General features: G+C 42.2%; 1 protein-coding gene across 3 annotated transcripts in view; it reads right to left on the reverse strand.

The window, feature by feature from the left end:
- NSF (N-ethylmaleimide sensitive factor, vesicle fusing ATPase) overlaps positions 1-23,580 on the reverse strand; it is an 87,801-nt gene that overhangs the window by 31,575 nt on the left and 32,646 nt on the right. For all 3 annotated transcript variants that reach the window (XM_075171164.1, XM_075171165.1, XM_075171166.1), the window contains 5 exons: positions 23,227-23,382; positions 8,804-9,003; positions 6,785-6,950; positions 6,169-6,243; positions 2,278-2,465 (listed from right to left, as the gene is read on the reverse strand). In XM_075171164.1, coding sequence (XP_075027265.1) covers positions 2,278-2,465; positions 6,169-6,243; positions 6,785-6,950; positions 8,804-9,003; positions 23,227-23,382 — 785 coding nt within the window. The remainder of the gene's footprint in view (positions 1-2,277; positions 2,466-6,168; positions 6,244-6,784; positions 6,951-8,803; positions 9,004-23,226; positions 23,383-23,580) is intronic.

Raw genomic sequence — 23,580 nt, forward strand, 5'->3', positions numbered from 1 at the left:
TTGGCAGCATATGAAGGGATTCGAGCTGCTTCGGAAGTGGTTGGTACTGAAGCACAGCTCCTCCTGGCACCCCGACTGCCGGTGCTGGGCTGGATGTTCAAAGGGAGGGTCCCCTCTACACATCATGCAACCGATGCTACGTGGAGTAAGTGGGTCGCACTGATCACACAACGGGCCCGAATAGGAAACCCCAGTCGCCCAGGAATCTTGGAGGTGATCACGAACTGGCCAGAAGGCAAAGATTTCGGAATATCCCCAGAGGAGGAGGTGACATGTGCTGAAGAGGCCCCGCTGTATAACAAACTACCAGAAAATGAGAAGCAATATGCCCTGTTCACGGATGGGTCCTGTCGCCTTGTGGGAAAGCATCGGAGGTGGAAAGCTGCTGTATGGAGTCCTATACGCCAAGTTGCAGAAACTGCTGAAGGAGAAAGTGAATCGAGCCAGTTTGCAGAGGTAAAAGCCATCCAGCTGGCCTTGGACATTGCTGAACGAGAGAAATGGCCAGTACTTTATTTCTATACTGACTCATGGATGGTGGCAAATGCCCTGTGGGGGTGGTTGCAGCAGTGGAAGCAGAACAACTGGCAGCGCAGAGGTAAACCCATCTGGGCTGCCGCATTGTGGCAAGATATTGCTGCCCGAGTAGAGAACCTGGTTGTAAAAGTACGTCACGTAGATGCTCATGTACCCAAGAGTCGGGCCACTGAAGAACATCAAAACAACCAGCAGGTGGACCAGGCTGCTAAGATTGAAGTGGCTCAGGTGGATCTGGACTGGCAACATAAAGGTGGGCCCATGACACTTCAGGCCATCAAGGAAGAGATGCAACATATAGATGGGCTCGTGATCGAGGGGTGGACTTGACCATGGACACTATTGCACAGGTTATCCATGGATATGAAACGTGCGCTGCAATCAAGCAAGCCAAGCGAGTAAAGCCTCTTTGGTATGGAGGACGATGGTTGAAATACAAATATGGGGAGGCCTGGCAGATTGATTATATCACGCTCCCACAAACCCGACAGGGCAAGCGCTATGTGCTCACCATGGTGGAAGTAACCACAGGATGGCTGGAAACATATCCTGTGCCCCATGCCACCGCCCGGAACACCATCCTGGGCCTTGAAAAACAAGTCCTATGGCGACATGGCACCCCAGAAAGAATTGACTCAGACAACGGGACTCATTTCCGAAACACCCTCATAGACACCTGGGCCAAAGAGCATGGCATGGAGTGGGTCTATCACATCCCCTACCATACACCAGCCTCCAGGAAAATCAAACGATACAACGGGCTGCTAAAGACTACGCTGAGGGCAATGGGTGGTGGGATGTTCAAGCATTGGGATACACATTTAGCAAAGGCCACCTGGTTAGTCAACACCAGGAGATCTTTCACTTGAGCTGGCCTTGCCCAGTCAAAACTTTTACGTACTATAGATGGGGATAAATTCCCTGTCGTGCACATAAGAAATATGCTGGGGAAGACAGTCTGGGTTACTCCTGCCTCGGGCAAGGGAAAACCCATCCGTGGGATTGCTTTTGCTCAAGGACCGGGGTGCATTTGGTGGGTGATGCGAAAGGATGGGGATGTCCAATGTGTATCTCAAGGGGATTTGATTTTGGGTGAAAATAGCCAATGAACTGAATTGTATGATGTTAATTGTTACATGATATTGTATATCATAATTTCTATGGTTGCTATCAATGGTATTGCAGTAAAAATCACCCAGATTAATGAAGAATGAACTAACTCCGATGAAACCGAGCAAAGTGCAACGATGATAGAACCGGACGAGCGCAGCCATACTGGAATCAGAACTGGCTTCAGGATGCAACAATCCAACACCACACACCATCTCTCCTGCCCTAAAAGACTGCTATGACAGATGGAACCCAAAGTCATGGACTCAATGAACTCAATGGACATTTTAGAGGGATGGCCCATAGACTAAGGGCATTATATCTCTGTGTGTGTGTATACATATATACATATATATCTCTATATATTTATCTCAAAAGACCAAAAAGGTGGTGGTGATTGATTGGAATGTATTGGAAAATGTGAAACCTAGGCATGATGTAGATGGTATAGAATAAGGGGTGGATACCGCTCGCTGATACCCCCTGAAAGAAATTTAACTCTATCCCAGCTGAAACCAGGACAGGTATGCTGAGATGCCATTACACATTTGGAAGTAAAGATGCAAGAAAAGACTCCAGACATAATTTTTTTCCCCTTTTTTTGCCCCAGTGAGAGACAACAGGACTGACCTTGATGTGTCTGTTCATAGCAGTAGACTGAGCAGCTCGAACTAAACCTTCTAATTCAGCACCACTGAAGTTTTTAGTCTCAACTGCCAGTTCTGTAATGTCCACGTCTTCAGCCAGCAGCTGGTGTTCCCGCATCCGTACTGTGTGGATATGAAGAATCTGAAATCGACCCTTCTCATCCGGCAAGCCTGAGATTTTAAACAGAACGCATGTCATTCAGTGCCTCGGCACAGCAACTGCAGCAAAGCCTTTCCCTCTCCTCAATGGTCCTACCTCCAAAAGCTCTTTCTCACCATGAGCAATTCATTCTTACAAGTAGAATATTTGATAATGCTTTTTGGTTTAGAACATTCAATTACGCTAATTGCCCTCGGCAAATTTATTAGCATCACGGCCAAACTAGAGAGAAAAAGTGTAACGTTTAGTTTCTTTCGTCAGGGTTCCTCCAAGTTGGTTGCTCTCAGGCTTCCATACCAGGAATTCACCTCACACAAAGGCAATCTGGTGAGTCCCTTGGCATCCCTAAACCCAGTTCCCACCTTGTACTTATCATAGAATCACAGAATCATAGAATAGTTTGGGTTGGAAGGGAACTTTAAAGATCCAGTCCACCCCCTGTGCCATGAGTAGGGACATCTGTCATTAGATCAGGTTGCTCAGAGCCCCGTCCAACCTGACTTTGAACACGTCCAACGATAGGGCAGCCACAATTTCTCTGGGCAACTTGGTCCTCATTGTACATTTCTTCCTTATATCCAATACAAACCTACTCTCTTTCAGTTTAAAACCATTCCCCCTTGTCCTGCCACTAGAGGCCCTTCTATAAAGTATCTCTCCAGCTTTCTTATAAACCCCCTTTAAGTACTGAACGGACACAATGAGGTCTCCCCAGAGCCTTCTCGTCTCCAGGCTGAACAACCCCAACTCTCTCAGCCTTTCTTCACAGGAGAGGTTTTCCAGCCCTCGGACCATTTCCATGGCCTCCTCTGGACCCACTCCAGAGTGTGTACATTTTCTTTAATCTTCCTTTTCTGACCAATGGACCTTTAGAAGCCCTTCTTATTATTCTTTGCATCCCTTGCCAAATTCAGCTCCAACTGTGCCTTAGCTTTCCTGATGCCATCCCTACACACCCAGGCAGCATCTCTATATTCTTCCCAGAATCCACGTCCCTGGTTCCACTGCCTGTGCATTTCCTTTGTACACTTCAGTTTGACCAGGAGGTCCTTACTGAGCCATGCTGGTCTCCTGCCTTCCTTGTCCCACTTCTTACTGAGCCATGCTGGTCTCCTGCCTTCCTTGTCCCACTTCTTACACATGGGAATCAAGAGCTCTTGCTAAGAAAAATGTCCTTGAAGAGCTGCCAGCTCTGTTCTGCTCCTTTATCCTGGAGGGCAGCTTCCCAGGGGGTCCCATCCACTAATCACTTAATCAACTGAAAGTTCCCTCTCCTAAAATTCAGGGTCTTGACTTCACTCTTCACCTGGCCCATACCAACCATTCTCACACAATGTTCGTTTTCTCTGATTGAGGTGATAATTTCCCAGTTTGCACCTTAGCAAGTCCCTTCTAAAATGCGTATAATGGAAGATATACAGAAAAGCCTTTTTGTAAAAGAAAGCATAACAAGTCAGTCTGGCAAATCATCATCTTGGTAAAACCATGCTGTTCTTTAGCTCACTTTCCAACCTACCTTCACAGCCTTTATTACAAGGATCTGATAATTTGCACTGATTAATATTTGTGCTGAGGGTATGTGAAAGGACATTTTAAAATGTGCATGGTCCCCAGCAGCCTTCAGTCCTTATCATCTGATAATTTATTCTAGGGATGTCTTGCTCAGTCCCTGGAATTCATTTAATTTAATTAACTTTTGTCAACTAAAGATGCAAGTACTATACACCTGCAATACAATCAATCTCACCTGGGCTTACTAATAACAGTTGCTATTAGGCATTTGTTTTCAAGTATGAGATTGTTCAAAGGGGACTGGCATTGTGGCTACACTTCTTCGTCCCTAAAACACACTTTCTTTATTGAGTCTTTCCTTCAATCCCTTGTAGCTGTGTTAGTTTGTAAAGACTGTATCTGGCTACAGCTTTTGCCAATGCCAACACTCTCTCATTACTATTCATCAGCCTGACTTCTAATAATTCTTTATGTACTGCTATACACTTCTTTTCCCAATTTTCCTTTTTTGTGTATTGTGCCAGGAATAGTCACGTCTCTTTCAATATTTCTTCCTGCACCTAAAAAATGTATTAGTCTCTTAAGCCTCCAGCATATTTGAAACCATTGATGCTGTCTGTGCTCCACAGCTAGTGCTCTAGTTGAATCTCTAGTCCTCACATCTTGCGTGAGCTACGTGCACACTAACACCTGATATAAACTGTTTCCTACAGTATTCAAGGACAGCATTAGCTCTGGAGCATCAGCATCAGCTCACTGCCCGGGTTACCTCTGCGGCTGCCTCTGTAGTCATCAGCTTCACTTCCTCATTCCTTCTTTTGCCTAAAATCTTTCCTTTTCAGCTATCACAAAAAAATCTTTCCTCTTTCTGGCTCTTTCAAAAAGTGACGTTACCTTTTAAGGATAAGAGAAAAAATCCCCAGCGAGCTCTTAAGATTACATTGATAGATCAGATTTCAAGAGTTTCCCCGCAGTTCAGACCAGCATATATGTTGTCAGACCAGACAATTATAATTTTGCCTGCCACTCTAGTATGATATCATATGATTTTTAGGGTTATATGGACATTTTCAACTGATTTTCTGCTATTGAAAGGAAACAGACCATATTAATACTCATGGCCTTGCCTGTTCCTTTTTTGTGACTCCCTACAGCTTGAGAATTTTTACCTTTACAACAGTAGGTGTCTAGCTCAGAGCATAAAAAATATTTTGTGACATTTGTATGTCTGTGGAAGGTTAGAGGAAAATGTTTTATGAGCTCTTCCAAACTACACATCTGCAACTGCATTTCCAATCTTTAAATTAAACACAGATCTCAAACAATTTGAGTTTCTCACTGCAAGACAGGACCATCAAGCTTTTAACCGGTCCCAAGCTATTCTCTATTCAAACATTCTTCTGTGAATTGTTAACCTCAGAACTGAGCACCACAGGCTAGTCACCCTTTAGACTCCACCATGATCTTTACTGATCCAACTTCTGATCTAAATGCAAAGTCAGAGACTTGTTTTCATGAATTTAAGAGGATTAGCCTTAATTTCTTAATAAATCCTACATTATCAGATATTCCATTATTTAATCTGCATTGGTGTCAGGCAGATGTGTACAACTACAGAAGTCCCTTTTAAGTTACTGACAGATAGCGTTCTTTTCCAGTTCACTAAAATAAATGGCTAACAGAGCTCTTCGGCCCACTTTTAGTTCTGTTGATGCGAGTAATGCAGACCTGCTGATTGCAGAAACCAGCAGCCAATGCTATTTAACAGCTGCAGTTCCCGCAGTGAAAGTCACCATTATCACTTCATGCAAATAAAACGATCTGCACTTCCTTCAGGTCAAGAATTGCTCACACACTGTACTTGCCCGCCCTACAAGTTCAACAGTTCCACAATTTCCACCTAGGAATGATCTGGTGCCATTACTTGGCTCCTTTCATTCACGCAAGAGATTCAGGGTCCTGCCTGCCCATACCTATCCATTCTGCTGGACAGAAACTGGTATCAGGTCAATGGCTTATCAGTAGGTAAGTCTAAAATGGCATTTTAATTGGCTGATTAAATTTACATGTAATATTACGAGGGAGCTGCATGAAGTTTAGCACCTATGCCATCCTGGTTAATTGTTCACACTATGATATGTATTTGCTTTACTATCGTAAGCACATGTGAGCTTATATATTGCGATATGCTAGCTTACTTACCGATCTCCATTTTCACCTCCAGCCTCCCCGGTCTCAGCAGAGCCTCATCAATCAGGTCAGGTCTGTTGGTCATTCCTAAATTCAAAGTTAAAAACAAAATAAGCATTATCTGAGCTTACTAAGTGGGTGTCCAACTCCTGAATACAGCCCATAGAGCTAAGAAGACACCTCAGAGTCTCAGGAAAACAGACAAAAGACAGAAATCTCCAGAAATACTGCAAAGGTCATGCCCGGGAGTAGAGTCAGGGCAATAGGGATCAAACCTGTATCTGCAGGGCTCCTGGCATCAGGACAACTATACAACACAGCTAGAGAAGCCCCACTCCTCCATATGCCGCTACACCAATGCATATAATTCCTTGCAAGTTTTCTTAAACTATGAAACACCTGTTATCAAAAGCTAAAGGGGGAAATTGTTGAAAGCAGCAATATCAGCCAATTACAGCACCATCGCCCTTTAAATCTGCTACTGATGCTTGTTAAATAGCAGTCGTTCAGTTTGGATTAGTCCAAACAGATCCCATACCAGTAATAACAACTTAGTTGACCTGCAGCGAGCAAAACACCAGCAGTTTTCAACCAGACCCCATAACAGAGAAAGTAAGCACCATCATACCAATCACTAGGATGTTATTGAGCTGTTCTACTCCATCAATTTTAGACAGCAACTGGTTTACAACGGTATCATGGACTCCAGTGCTACCCGCCATGCTTCCTCTCTGCTTGCAGATTGCATCAATCTCATCAAAAATGATGATATGCACACCACTGTTTGCTCCAAGCTATTGGAGAGAAAAACATGTCAGGAATGCCACATGTCATCACTGAAAGCAATCCAAACAAAACAGTAACTTCTTAACAAGCTCAGCCACGGAGATACAGAACATTGATACCTCCAAGTGGTTTTAGTATCACGTGTTATGTATCTATCAGACCCCTCTCCAGAACAACATCTTGCCCTCCTCCAAAATGGGGTGGTTGGTGGGCTTTGCCCAAACATAGGACTTCACAGCTGACACTGGTAAGAGAAGCAGTGTTTCAAGGAAGAGGACCAGACGGAACACGAAAAGCACAAGCCCAAAGCTGGAACACGCAGTTCAGACAAAGGGTCACAGCACTCAGTATCTGGGAGAGCCCTCCGAAAGGGAGATGGAGAACAGAGCACATCTGTGGAGGGACGCACCCCACGTGGGAAATACCCCAGGTTGTACTAAAGTTAGTACATATATAGCTTGCCAGAGTAGCTTTGTTCTTAGTATTTTTAAGGAGTCCATTCGTTCAGTGCCAATCAGGAACAGAACTGCTTATTTCCAGGTTCACTCAAAGGTGAAGCAGTTGCAGCTGGTAAGAGAACAGGATACTTTTTGTGACCGTATTATGAAGCTTTTTCCCTTCAAATTCCACCTCTAAAACATCTTTTGTGGACAGTGGAGACCATGTTAACACTGGGTAAATGTGCTGTCACTGGCAATCTGCCCCAGACACAAGTCATTACAATACCAACCTTTTCGAGACCTTTTTAATCTCACAACTTGTCATCAGGACCATCCCCTCCAGCCAATATAAAGTCTATTTTAACAGGTGTGTTATTGCAAAGGAAAAGAAGCTCACAGCTTTCAGTTAAATTGCAACAGCCAGAGAGAAGGAGATTGTTTATACCGGTATGGGTTACCATGCAAAGCTGACTTATTGATTAATAAATCTTTTGCAGAAGAAAATTAAATTATTTCAAGCCACTAGCAAAATCTGCAGTCTTGTCAGGTGTAAATAAAATTAAAGGGATACAATGTCCTTTGCTAATGTCTTCTTACCTATCTTTAATTGTGACTTGCCTGAAATTGTATTTTCTTTATGAGAAAATCTTATCAAGATTAAGTGATCCACAGCAGAGAAAAAATTACCATAGCACACATGAAATAAGTATTTACACCTGCAAACTAAAGACTGGGCTTTTGATAGCCAGCTAAAGTACTGGATAAAAAAACAAGTTTGGAAAAAAACAGAATCTTTATCTCCACTTCCAGTTTCAAAGATCTATACTCTCTAGTTTCGAGACACTATTCTCATCCCTTAGTTTTCTGCTGAGAAATATTAATGATGTATCTATCGATTATAACACTTCCAAGGATTATAATATACTAATAAACCTGAAACCATAAAAGCTTATTTAAAATTCATCCTATGTTATGTACCATCTGTATTTAGTAGCAAAAATACAAATAGATTAATTCACAAAAAAAGAGAAAAGAAAAAAGAGAGCAAAATTTTTGCAATCCTACTTTTAAGCACTTTCTGAGCAGGTGACACACCACATAATACAAAGCATAGCAGGATGGGCCCTACTGTATTACTTTAAAATAACTCTGCAAGGAATTTAAACAAACTGTCCATCTTCAGCATGGCTAGCTAGAAGACCAGCTACCTTTTCAGATTCTAAGATTATTTTTCCAACGGACATTGTGTGAATCTGTAGAACACTAATATTCAGTGACTTGCAAGGAATAACTATAATCACAAGCTAAGCAGTGACTCAGTCTTTTAACGCAAGCAGCAATTTTCTGATTATAAACCTCCTTTCCGGTCATTCTCTAGGCACATTCATACTGACCATGCTATTTATCTATGTTTGCATTACCCTTCTTTGTTCTTCTTCTGCATCAGCAAACAGCTTGCGGATGTTGGCCTCAGATTCGCCCACATATTTATTGAGGATTTCTGGACCGTTGACCACCTTTGGTTCTCTGGCATTCAGCATCTTGCCAATCTGTCTCGCCATAAGTGTTTTACCGCAGCCTGGAGGTCCGTACAAGAGAATGCCTTTCACATGCTTGCAGCCTAGAACAAGAGAGAACAAGTTTAGAGAGCAGGCTTATGATGGAAACAGCAATGTAGTAAAGAGGGAATTGCTGCTGACAGCAGGGATGCTTTTACAGGGATCTGGCAGAGATGTGCGTTAGCCTTAGCTCTGCTCGGTGCCTTTATCAGTGAAATTCAAACACAGAATTGCCAGACTGGATCAGTCATTCCAATGATCTGGTAACGGCCAGGAAAAATAACCCACAGAACAGCACAAATGCTCTCCCATGCATTAGGCACGCTAAGTTAATAGCTAAGGACTGAAAGCCTGAATTATACCTTCTGGTTAGTAGTACAAAGCAACAGAGATCACTTGGTAAACATGTGAATAACGTACTTTTCAGTTCAACAAAACCTAAGAGCAGGTCCCAGGGATGCTGATCATCCCCAGGCAATGAGGGGCTGCAGATACTTTTTTTTACATCACCGTACGCCCTAAACACCAAGCAAAGATGCACTAGCAATTTAGGATAAGCATGTACTGCATCTGGTTCGTTTCTCTCTTCTCCTAGAGGGACACAACAGTGCCTACAAAGGTAGCCTTCCTTCACAGAAAAGTTTCGACTGAGTTTAATTTTCAGGTATGTAAGGAAAATGAAGTATCAGACCCTCAGTTACCCAACTGACAGTGAGCTCCCAGTGTAGACATAGATCAAACACATTAATCTGATTCTTGAAAGAGAAAACGAGGAACATCATGTAATAATGCCTAACTTTTTACCCCTGTATTGGGCTTTAATGAGTCCCATGTAATAAATCTAGTTCTGATCCCAAGTTTATAGGACAAATACAAGTTTATAGGACAAATCTTGAGAAAACTGAAAAAGGCTTCTAAGAACCACTAGAACCATCAGCCCAAAAAGCTTGACCTGTAACTAGAAAGACCTGAAAAAATTTATTCAAATAACAGGACTTTTATGACTGTACACGAGCACCGGCATTTAAATTCTCTCCTCTAGGGAAACAGAGGGTACAACGGGCGCAAGCTAATGCTGGACACGTCCCAGCAACAGGCACAAGTTTCCGAAGAGTGCACACAACTCCTGATAGAGGTTCCCAAGTGTGAACAAGAAAGGTTTCCCTGAAGGATTCATGAAATTTTGGATATACAGCTTGTGAGCCCCAGACATATCTTACCAACTGTCTGAATATCCTTATGCCCGAATATTTCATGCTCTGCCTTATACTGTGCTAAGAGAGGTCGTAGTATCAGCACATGTCTATGATGACACGTTTTATCCATTTAATGGGACTACCAGCATTTAGACAAGATCTAGCCAGGCAGAAAAAGTAACTGCATCAAGACAAAACCTTTTTCCTGGGAGCCATCCGAAGGGGCTGGTGTTGGAAAACCCTGAAATAGGAGAGCAGGGATCATCTACCAGCACCAAGTTTTAAACACTGAGCACCAGACTCAGGGAAAGCCTCAAAGAAGTAGAAAGCCACCGTTTCATAGCAGAGGCATCTAACTACAAAAACAGCGAAGGAAAATAGAAGTTCCTAGAGAAGAAAAGATGCAGGAGCTACATACTGCCCAATTTAAAAGACACGTACAAGACAGATGCAGGAGCAGAGCAAGTTTGGATATTGTCTGGTCAATGTGGTGAGGAAATAGAAGAGAGAAATACATAACTTATTTTGTCTGGATCCTTGTACTTCCAACAGTCCTCCTTTTTCTATTTTCCAGTTGATATTGAAGACCAAAGAGTAAACACAAAACTACGAGTAAACAAATTTATTTTCAACATTTAGGACACAGCAGGTATTTCAGTAATTTATTTCTTCCTACGCAATTTCAAGCACAATAAAAAGTATTAGTTCCTCACTATATCTCTTCATTTTGCCCATGGAAAAGATAGATGTGCAGATAGCAAAACACTCAGCCTACATTGACTCAAGACGTCCTTCTCATGTTTTAGACCATCTTGGTCACACACAACACCCCAACAACAAGTTGACAGACTCCTGCATCTACTGCCCTTCCTCTCGAGTAATAACTCATGTCATTGTCATCCTCACCGACCAGACCGGTGAGGACATCCCAAAGAAAGAGACCTTGAGGAAACCACTGTAGCCTATGGGAAAACAGCACATTTAGAATCTGCTGCGACAAAAATCTTGACTTTGAACACGAGCGTTTAATTACAGAGGTAGGGAATTCAGTAGCACCTTCTCTTTTTCTCTTGCTCCATCTGATTGCTGCACAAAATCCCTACACATGTGCTCCGGACAACAAGTGAGGAACACAAGGTATCACTATATTTGAAGATAAAAAACCCCTATGTTTTGTTTCAAGAAAATATATCTAAAACCTTAGAAATCTTGAAGTATTAATTGAGGTAAAACGCAACACATTAGTTAGTGGAAACTGTTCCATGCTGTAGTGACATTCATAATGCATTCATTTTATACTACATTCTTGCAGTTTGACCTTTTTTAAGGATGCAAACCATCCAGCAAGAGTCCTGCAGTGCTTAAGACACGCATTAAAAGCAAAAACCAAAAAAGTAGCAAACTGATGGCACAGAGCTCAGACTGAGAGGACCCAAGTTCAGTTTCTACCATCATCAAAAGTTTAACGAGCTTGGGCACATCGTGCTATTTGTCACCCACGTGGAATGACTTCCCTCCTAGTTTCCAGCTTGTTTCAGCTACATGGTAAATTCACCCCATACAACAGAGTCCTCATGGCTGCACAGACCTCACAGCAACGTTCTGCCTTTGAAGATCAAGCACTTTTCTCCTGTATTAACTTACCGATACTCAACTATGATTTCATTTACTCCCAAATATTATACCGATAAACAATTAATTTCAATCTGAATAATTGCTCAATACAAAATAATTTCTATTATCCACATGCACTGCTCGCTCTCTCTCTTTCAGGTTGTTCATAAACTGAAGTTTCAGGAGAACATTGCTACAAGGAGTGTCTGATCCCTACCAAAACCCCAGAGAGCAATAGTGCTGCATTGAATAAGCATGGTAATAAAGCTGAAAGATTTTTCCGGGCTTCTCTGCAGACAAAAAATTTACTACAAAAGTCAAGAGATCTAGCTAAGAAGAATTCATTAGTCAACTTTCAGGCATCTACGAGTCAAAAACATAAACAACATACTGTCAGTAAAGACAAATTTCACACAGGCACGAATGAGGCACGGATAAATTAAAAGCTACTCCTGTCAAATCAATGTCACAAAAGGTATTGTTAACGTGTTTCGTGGAGGAACACGATCACCTATGTAGCCAAACAGCACAAAGCAGGATTTCGATGATGAGTGATGCTTTGAAGGGAAATCCCAAGCAAACTGATGCTCAGACAGCTCCACTGTGCTGAAGCAAGAGAGGCTATCAAAAGGCTACTGGCAAGTCAGGGCACATGTACACAAACAGGCCAGGGAGCATCCTGAAAGAGGCAGGAAAATTGTACTGTAGAGTATCATTTTTCTCTAGGACACTTTCAAAAAAGAAACACGAAGACCAGTCTGGTCCCATTTTTTTTTCTAGTTTTCCTGCAATTCACAATCTCTCTCCTGGAAGGACGTACAACCTAGTTACATCCACTAGAAGCTTCTCTTCTACAGCCCAAAAAAATTGAACTTCTTGAAAAGCCCAAATATTCCCCCGCGCTGCATGAGCTCGCATAGCCTTAGCAAAGGGCCAGGGCTGTAACACACTGCACCTGAAGTCTCATCTCCCACAGTGGGAGCACACGGAAAGCAAAAGGCAAACCGGCATGGTTACAGCTGGATGACTCTGGGGAAACAAGACAGCCTTTTGGACAGATGTGCTTAGAAAGCCTCCTTGGATTTTCGCCCTCTTCCTATGCAAACTTGCTTATCATGAGAAAGGATCAACTCTTATCTAATTAAAAAAAAAAAAAAAGGACAGAAGCTGTTGCAGGAAGAAAGAAAGAAAGAAGGCTGGTCAAAGGTCCTGCTTCAGCTGCCTGCTGAAGCCCTCAGCTGTACTATGCCATTAGCTACCCACCCCTCTAGAGCAAAAATACCAGCTCTGGGACGCAGCAGGTTCCCAGAGACAACCTGACAACTTCCAAACCTTGCCCAGACAAGCTCAGCCAGTGTTGGGCAGTCCACGCTCAGTCTTTAGCGAGTAACTCCACCATGTGTGTTCCCCCACATCTGAACATCACGGACATTACTGACCATCTGCTGCAAGACTTGGTTGCCACTGAATGGGCAACACTGAGAGCTGAGTCTTAGTCAGGTGGAAGAACATTCCTGAAACCAAAGCAATTGTTCCTCTTCAAATAAAATTGCCACAAGCTACTCCAGCAGAGGTTTCCCTGTATAGCTACGTTCACCTGGTTAAAATTAAAGTTTTAAACACAAGCAGGACTTTATTAAAATAGACAGGTGATGACAAACTACAAATGTTATGTCTCAAATCACAGTGGGATCCTATGCACCACACAGGAATTTTGATTAAATTTATCTCCCCTTTGCTGATTTCACCAATGCAGCCCAAATGTCAATACTATTATGAGAATCTTATAAACACAAATTATTAGCAGTGCAGACATCTCTAACTCGTTAAGCTTACCATTAGGACTCCAAATCAAAGGTCATTCCTGTAATGTGATACTTAATTATGCAATTTAATGACATACAGTTAGAGGCTGAATAGGTATGTTAACAGGAACTAAAATATACCAATACGGGAAACATTCTACACAAAGTATCATGGAAAAATCACAAAAACTGGTAAGAATGGGACAGTTACTAGTGTTACCAAGAGAAGTCAAACACTATTTTGAACCAGGATGTCACTTACCCAAGGACGAGATAAAGTTTATTTGTTCAACTCTCACTATTCACTTTTTTTTGAAAGATCAGAAGAAATGTTTTAGTATAATAGGGATTTTCTACTTGGGAGTGTAATTCCCCTTTTAATTAAAATCAAAGCATTCTGGTGTGATTGTATCATTCAGATGCAGATTCCCGATAGGTGCATCGATAGTAAAGTACCGATCCTGAATACATCAGGGAGAGATGCTTATCTTTGCACATTAATCTTCAAGCAGGTTAGAGTAAGATCAGGGTTCCCAGACTTCACCTGCCACACAGACAAAAATTTCCCCAAAAATATGGTTGGGTGGAATTTCCCCCTCCTCTCATCCTGTAAGCTCAGCATTATTCCAGCCCGCATCACTGCCTCCAGTTAATCTTCCTGTAGGATTTACGTGCTACTGACAAGTAGCAAGACTGAAGTAACTTGTTTCTGCTTTTAATTCAAAGCTGAGACAGGCAAAAGGCTACACCTGAAACAGAAGTGATTTTTTTTAAGTGGACTCTCAATAGCCAATTTTCTTGATCTACCAAATCATTTGCCACCGTAAAGAGAAGACAACCAAGTCAGTAAGTTCCTCCTAGATCTTTGAAAACAGCCTTCTCATCATATCTTGTTTGGCTGTGAGAAGTTTAATGCATGCATATATAAGGAGGCAATAACTAGATTTACAGCAATGGCAGGACATTTATCAATTTCTGATGGAATGTGATAAAAATGAAAATAAATCAGCTTTAGAAAAGCTTCCAACGGAATGCCTTTGGCTACACAAACAAAATCATGACTCTCAGGAAAAGCAATTTTGATAAGAATATATACAAAACAAACCAATCTTTAAAAGAAGTCATCACTGCAGCAAAAAAGAGAGTAAATGCCTCTGCCTCTTAATAGAGGAGCTACAAAAATGTAGCTAATTTAAGACAAAGATTATGCAGAGCTGTTGGATGGATTGCTGAACACAGCAGCTGATGTTTACAGTCACATCCCACCTGGATGTTAATAGCCATAAATCTCATCAGCATTTTCTACTTTTTGGAATAAAGCTGGATCATTTCTGTCTACTTAGAAAGTCAACATGATGTAATTTGTAAATGCCTTATGGAACACTTGCCCGCAGAGCATTACAGAGTAAACAAGAATCAACTTAACAGGGTCACTGGGGTGTCTCAAGGCCTGGTTTTCCAGCTAGAGAAAAACTGTGGTTGCCAAGCAGTGGTGGTGATGCCTGCTCACACCACAGCTGCAGCCGTATGAAGTAAGAGCAAAAGTCCTCTCAGTATCTGCTGATGACTATGGCCATCAACTATGGCAACATCTGACTATGGCCAGAAATGCAGAAATTCCTTGCAGCACACTTGGTGTAAAGCCCCTTTTCCCTTCCCTCCAAGCCTGCCATCTGCGACCTTCACTTCACATTTCCACGTTCCTGTGTTGAGAGAGAGAACATTTTTCTTTCCTGGCCACGCAGAATTTTGAAGCCCTCTCTCTCATATGCCTCCCACTGGTCTCTTTCCAAGGCTGAAGATCTTCAAGTCAATTCACTCTGTGCACAGAAGTTTTTCTGATCTGACCAGCCTGATGCCCTCCTTCAAAGTTTTTCCAGCTTTACTGCATACTTTCTGATACAAAGTCCAAGACCAAGACTGCATTCAGCAATTCAATATGTGAACAAACGACAGATTTACAGTGGCATAATTATGTTCTATTTTCTGTTTTTTTATTTAATTACCAAATTCAAGTAGGAATTGACTGACCTCTACTGAGCCTTTCAGCAACTGTTTTCGTAGATCTACTATAGCCCCAAAACTTTGCTCAAGTGAAAAGTCAGCACAGCCAGCATTTTACAAGCTGTGATTTTCATGCACATCATTTTTCACTGATCAACATGAGGTTTCATTTGTTGTATTGCTGAGTCACTCAGTCTTGGAAAGCCCTTCTGCAGAACCACAGAACAGTTGAGGTTGGAAGGGACCTCTGGAGATCATCTTGTCCAACCCTGCTGTGCAAAGCAGGTTCATCTAAGGCAGGTTGCCTAGTGCATCAGCCACTTCTCCCAGTTTTGTGTCATCTGCAGACTTGCTAAGGGTGCACTCCATCCCATCACCCAGGTCATTAATGAAGAGGTGAAACACTAGTGACTACCCTCCATACGGGCTTTGTGCTGCTGATCACAACTCTTCGAGCGCAGCAGCTGAGCTGGCTTTCAGTCCACTGTGCTGCCCGCTCACCTAGTCCGTCTTCCATCAATTTTTCTACAAGGCTGTTGTGGGAGACAGTGTTGAGAGACTTATTACATTTGAGACAAATACCCACAGCCCTTCCTGAGCTAGTCATCTCATTGTAGAACACTATCAGGTTGGCTAGACACAATTTCTACTTCAGAAATCCGTGCTGCCCACTCCTGATCAACTTCTCCTCCTTCATTTATCTGGAAATGGTCTCCATAATTAGTTGCTCCATCACCTTCCCAGAGACTGAGGCGGACAGGCCTGTGGTACCTGGCTTCTCCTGCTTACCCTTCTTGGAGAAGTCACACTTCTAGGAGTGACACTTGCTTTCTTCCAGTCCCCAGAAACTTCTCCTGATTGCAATAATCTTTCAAAGAGAACTGAGAGTGGCCTCGCAATGACATGGGCCAGCTTCCACAGCACTCATGGGTGCATCCATCAGACCGCAACTGCAGTTCAGTCTTCAGTTTAGATTCATTTCAGCAGCTTCCTTTCCCAAGTCATTCAAGAACACGCTGAACAGCAGAGAACTCTGCAACTCTCCTCCACTCTGAGTGCAGACCAGCTACTCCTACTGCTGTTCCCTCAACCGTTTATCCAGCCACACGCGACCTCTCCTCACGTTATTAGCTTCTTCACTTCCTCCAAGTCTCTATAACATGGGGGATGCTTGGGTGGTCTGAAGTCAACCTCTACGGTTCTAAGAAGGTGTGGGAAAAGACAGATGTCAGACTTCCTAGCTGTCCTCCCCAAAGAAAGTGCACACAGATATGTGGAGGAAGAGGTAAGTGACCAGATTCAGCTCACTGGCCACAGGGAACCATGTGCTTGAGAGCGAGGAGTGAACTTCATTTTTTAATCACATTAGGAGGAGAAGACCCAGGAAAGCATTTGTCCACTTCTCCATAAAGCAGAAAAGCTAACAACAGAAAATGCTAAGTTCAAACTGCTAAATACTTTTTTACACGAATGAAGACTTCATGTGTATGTGGCAGCTAATATTAATATCAGTGACAAATGGGCAAGAAAAGGAAATAGGAGTAGGAAAAGAACAAGAGACAGCCCACGAGAGTATTAGATATTTGCAGATTACCTGAACATGAACTTCACCCAAGAGCACTCAGAGCGGGTGAAATCATCTCAAAGTCACTGAGAACTTGGACAGGATGGGTGAGACATGGGGAAAGAAAGTGAATGTCATCCGTAATGTTATAAAGGGAAAAGGAAGGGAGCCACGGCGTTGGACTGAACCTCAAGAGATCCCTTTCAATCTCAACTATTTTCTGATTGTGTGGTATAGACCTATCACTAACTTAATTCCTGGAAAATTCTGGCACAATGTCTTTTTAAGTAGGTAGAAGAAAACAAGGACACAAGAAACAGCCAAAAGGAATTTATTAGGTCAGTCTGAGACAACTTCCCTCTAGGAAAGGATAGGTGGTCACACACAGAGGGTTTGAGAAAACAAATAAAGCAAGAGAGGGAGATTTAGACTTTCATAAAGATATAAATAGGTCTTATACCTCTTCATAAACATGTAGGAAAAACACAGGCTGAATGAAGTTAAAGGTAGACGAGAAGTGGATGGAAAAAAAAACCCACAAACTTTAAAGCACAATGAGAAAGGATCCATCCTGGATTTACTGGAATGCAGTGCTTTTATTAATAGCCTGGAAGATGGAACAGAATGCACGTATTAAGTCTGCACATTACAATGCCAAGATCTACAAATACACTGACAGGCAGGATTAAATTCATTTAAAAACAATGTAATTTGATGCACAAGTTTCCACATTGGGGTAGGAATAATTAACTGCACGTTGCAAAACAAAAAAAATCATGATATTGAGGATTATAAACAGGCACATACACCAAGGTACAGACAAACCTGCCAACTGACCTGGAATTGATCAGCACCTCAGTTACCTGCCCTGTTTTGGTCATCGCACTTCTCAGCAGTGAAAAATGACCAAAGGAAGAGAAACGACGACGACTGGTGATCTAGAGGTTATGACTATGAGAAATGGTTTAAGAATCGGAGATCTAGCCTTGAGAATACTGAAGAGAAACACGAACAGACAAGTATATAAAAGCCTCGTCCAAAAACATAAAAGAAATAAACAATTTATGATGAACTGCTGCAAGACTGAGAATAAACACTTGAAAAATTTTGACAGATGAGATGCTCTAAGCAGTGGAATAGGCTGCCTTGAGAGGTTCTGGCATTTCTGCCACCTCAGTTACAGGTTAGACATGTCTGACACTGATTTTTCATTAAAATTATCCTATTATAAGAACAGACTGGATGAAATCCTTTCCATTATTATTCTTCTCTCATAGTATCTGAGTACTTCAAGAACATTAATGTATTAATTTTTAAGATACCTTAAAAGACAAGCCTCCACTTCACAGGCAGAATCCAAGAAAGAAAATAATATCTGAGTATCTGCTAATTTGAATGTTCATCTTGTGCTTTGTTAATACTTCAATGTAGTGAGCTGTACTTCAAAAATACAGAGCACTGAAACCAATTGACCCCAAAAGGTGAGAGCACAAGTTAAGATTCTTACCAGGAAATAGAACTCACTTTGGAAAAGTCTGATTTAACCTACTTATTGATGGTAACAGGAGAGGATGGGGAATTTGGGTTCCATTTCAATCTCTCAAAAGGAATGTGATCTGTAACACCAAATATTTCTACACCTGTTATTAAACAGTAACAATGACATGTACATGCGGAATCTGCTTTTTCAGTGGCCTCTACAACGACTAATGTGCCATGTAAGTCACAAAAATCACTTCCCTGCTGAAATTCAAGATCGTGTTTCAATGCACGGAGACACTAGAGTGTTCTTTAAAAAGAAAAACGAGTTCAGTACTAGCATTTTCTTTTCAGTTCTGAGAAAACGCTTTTCAGTTTTGTTGAAATTTACAGCTCCAGGCACCAAATATCAAAAACTTTCGTCCAAATGGCTAAATATCTGTTGAAACCAGAAAAAAAAAAAGAAAAAAGAGACAACAGTGTTATAATAAGTATTCAGCAATCTTAACGTTAGACAATGGCACAGGCCATTGAATGAGCTGAATTTAAAGTCTCAGCAGAAAAAAGAGCATTTAACATGGATGTGAAGAAAGGGCTTATCTGCAGGAACAGTTTAGAAAAATATAATATTTATCAAATAAAAGGAGGAGATTTAGCTTGAGCAAAAGGATGCTTTGAACTGCAACAAAGAGTAACCAAAACCGGTCTCCAGTTCACCACGAAGTTGCGCAGCTTCACTAGGAGCTGGACGTGACAGAGATCCAGACAGGGCTTGAAAAGGAGGATGATTCCCTAGAAACATGGCTTTTGTAGGGCTGTCCTTCAGAAAGCTGGGGGTGCTGGTCAACAGCCGGCTGAACATGAGCCGGCAGTGTGCCCAGGTGGCCAAGAAGGCCAACGGCATCCTGGCCTGTATCAGAAGTCGTGTGGCCAGCAGGAGCAGGGAGGTGATCGTGCCCCTGTACTGGGCACTGCTGAGGCCGCACCTCGAATCCTGTGTTCAGTTTTGGGCCCCTCACCACAAGAAGGACATGGAGGTGCTGGAGCGTGTCCAGAGGAGGGCAACGAAGCTGGTGAAGGGCCTGGAGCACAAGTCTGATGGGGAGCGGCTGAGGGAACTGGGGGTGTTCAGCCTGGAGAAGAGGAGGCTGAGGGGAGACCTCATCGCTCTACAACTACCTGACAGGAGGTTGTAGCGAGGTGGGGGTTGGTCTCTTCTCCCAAGTAACAGCGATAGGACGAGAGGAAATGGCCTCAAGTTGCTCCAAGGGAGGTTTAGATTGGACATCAGGAGAAATTTCTTTACCAAAAGAGTGGTCAGGCCTTGGAACAGGCTGCGCAGGGAAGTGGTGGAGTCCCCATCCCTGGAAGTATTTAAAAGCCGTGTAGATGAGGCGCTTAGGGACATGGTGTAGTGGGCATGGGGGTGTTGGGTTGACGGTTGGACTCAATGATCTTAGAGGTCTTTTCCAACCTTAATGATTCTATGATTCTATGAAAGAAAGTGACTGCTATCTTACCGCCATCAGCGCCCTGCAAGTATAAAGTTCCTTCCTTAGAAGTATCATTCCTACAACAGTGAGGCCTCATGGACGGCACTAAAAAGGAGTGCTCCTTTTGTTTCAAGACACCTTGCTCAATCCTCGTCCGGATAAGGCTTTATTTCCATTCGGCAGTCACAAGATTATTAAGTCAAGCATTAGGTGAAAGATAACAGCATCGCCAATGTTCGTAATGCTAAAGAATCTCCAGTAAATGACTGTGAAACTGTAGCCTTAAAAGCAATCAGCTTAAATTGATGAAGGTCCCATTGTGGTTCAAAAGTGACCTTACCCCTACTGCCCACTGCCCTCCTCCTGCTGACCCTGGCATTCACGTAGCTATGTCACATCAAGCCAACCAGGGAGCTGATCTAGCTGAATTCTAACCCTATACATTTTTTTTATTAGTAGTATTTTTTGCTTCCAATTGCATTAGCTCTCTACAGAGCCATACGAGCCCAAAGCTACCACAGTGGTAGATAAGGGTACGGGAAAACCGTGGGTAGGGAAAAGTAAATTGCGCCTTTCCAGGGCAGCAGGGAGCGATGGCAAGGTTTAATGACCAGCTGAAGTTGATCTAAGATTTCTTTTCTTGGATAAACCAAAGACCATAGCATCAGAGTAGTATTTACACCCTTGGATAATATGGTTAACTAACGTTGATTTATATGCTCCAAACCCAGAACATTCCTTGGAAGTTAGATAAACCACACACAAATTGCAAGCAATTTTTGAAGGGTCTATACAGCCTCTATGTAGTTACGGGACAGAAATATTTATTGCATTTGGCATGGAAGTTGCAGTCTGTGAGCACTGGGCAAAAAACAGAAATGGGTGAGCACTAGAGCACCAGATAGCAAGCAAATTCTTTCTTTTCCTTTCCCAATAAATTATATACAAAGGTGAACAGCTGTCACACTGACATTTCAGATCTGAAATATAGTTAAGAGCAAGTTATAACTAAGGCAAAGAAAATGAATGTCAGAAAGTTTTGTTTTTTCAAATTTCAGATAAGCTCTTTAGCCCTAGGGTTAATCAGAGAGCTAGAGAGCTCTGTTTGGAGTCTAACTTCTTACCAGAAAAATGTTTCTTTGTGTAGTATGTGTGTAAACACGCACAAGTAAGGGTATATGTATTTATATAAATAATATGGCACACCTTTAATTCATTGCCCAGGGTAATCAAAATACTAGTGGTCCTTCAGAGAATCTTTTTCTTCCTGTATTAAGCAACACCAATTAACAAGAGGAACCATCTGAGCAGCATAGCCTGCAAAGCAGCTCCACAACCTCACCCTGCAGTCAGCAAGGTTTCCGACCTTCTCCAGAGGTACCTGTTGGAGATGTAGGTCCTCCACGGCAAAGTTGGCTGCTGCACATCGTTACCAAAGAGCGCCCAGCTGTCAGGTTAATTCAGCTAATGATAATACCAAGGGAACGTAATCATAGTCTGACACATGACTGCTTAACATGCTGCCAGATTGCATGCAGCCAGGGAAGGTGAATAGGTGAAGCTATAGCAAAATGAAAACAAGCTCTAATTATCTCTAGCCTACTAACATATTTCTCATCACAGTTCAGTGACACTGATGAGAATTCCCAAAGTCTAAATTTTTACCTTCACATATGGTCACAGCTAAGGGCTCTGCACTACATCCATGAATATGTATGATAGTTGCTTCAAAAGGTAAAAATATTTCAAGTAAGGGATGCCGGTCCATCCAAAGGCCAGTTGTCAGCAACATTTCTGAACTGGACACAACAGAATGTCTAGGTAAAAGCTTTTCTTTCCACAGCCAACACCATTTCTCTCATTTCCTCTCCCTGCAGAGCAGCTAAATATTTAACAAATCTAAGCGTTTGATATTCTTAAGCAGAGGCAGAGAAGTTATGACTTGCTCACAGCCGCAAAAAACAAGAGAACCAAGATCAGCCCCCAGAAGGCCTTGGCTACCAGATCGATAAGAAGTAAAAAGGGAGGAGAGAGAGAATCATGCAGTAATTGGATTTAGCCTACAGGGTTTCTTCAGTGTTTCTCCATAAGTGTTCAAATCACTAAGAAACAACATAACGCACCTCACAGGGAAGTTTACTTTAACATCAATTCCACAAGCACTGGAAACAGCCGCACGTTACACAGCCACACACAAACAGGACATATCTTCTGATGAAAACCTGTTTTGTAATCAAAATCTTGATTGCTTCATTTGTGGGGAGAAGGAAGGTGGATCAAGAAATATAAACATACACAGAAATTACACAGCTATGGATTCCAAGTTTAAATATGAACCCACAGAGATTATATTCAAAGAACGAGGACCAGCTATAACATCCCCAGCCACTTTATGTGACAAAATAAGATATCTGCAGCTGCATATTGCTTACTAAAAATTAAAACCAGTACCATTTACCTGCCTGCCAGCACATGTTTACAAAGTAATGGGACTGCCTTTCCTTCCCCCGACCCCAAAAAAAAAAAGTTATATTTAGAATCTGTGCTTTTATTTCACAAGCTCCAAGACGTGCCACAGCCTGTGCATCCTCTCCAGCGTTTCAAATCTGACCAAGCATACATCACACAAGATACTCTATTTATTGGGCTAACACTATGAGAAGGACATAGGTTTATAGCGCAACTGCCAGGACAACAGATATTTAATATATGAGGCCGGATCATTAAGACAGAATTTCCTTTGACCTATATAGACAGCCCATTGCCAGTAAGTCAGGAATAGGAGCATTCAGTCTCCCTGCTATGAATAAACGAAGCATTCAAAAGAATAGGGAGCATTTGTGTTCCAACAGAAAATTATTCAGTTAAATCCTGTATCTCGTTTGTTCGGACATTTCACGTACAGTACTTAGTATTCACGTTGTTTTCTTTGTCCCTCCTCTCTAGCCAAGTAACAGGAGTATGAAAGACATTCAGGAGCAACAGGAGAAGAAAAGGCTTTGTTAGTCTATTAGATCCCTAAGAACTGCCATGTTACAGCATCATAAGGTTTAGTTGATATCCAGCCTTTACAAACCAGGAACAGGCCTGCATCCTCTACCCCAGCTATACTTCTCTGGATCATACTCACCCATTTGCTCCACAATTTCAGGTGGGAAAACTCGAGAAGCAAAAGCTCGTCGGAAAATATCTGAGAATTCTTTGTCAAGGCCCCCAATGCCCATTTTCTCAAAATTCCAGTCTGGGTTGATGATCGACTGGCGGTTCTCCTTGGTCTTTGATTTACCTGCAAAAAAAAGAAATCGTTTCAAACATGTAGCACATCAGAATTACAGCAAATAGAAGTACAAACACCAGAACGGTTCTACCAGGTCAGACCCGTGTCTGCTAACTCGATGTCCAGTTTCAAACGATAGCCAGGAGGACGCACCATGACAAGGATGAAAAGGCAGTCAGAGACTCAGCTTACTTTGCAAACTATTTT

This window comes from Calonectris borealis, chromosome 22, assembly GCF_964195595.1.
Source record: "Calonectris borealis chromosome 22, bCalBor7.hap1.2, whole genome shotgun sequence".
Classification (NCBI taxonomy): Eukaryota; Metazoa; Chordata; class Aves; order Procellariiformes; family Procellariidae; genus Calonectris; species Calonectris borealis.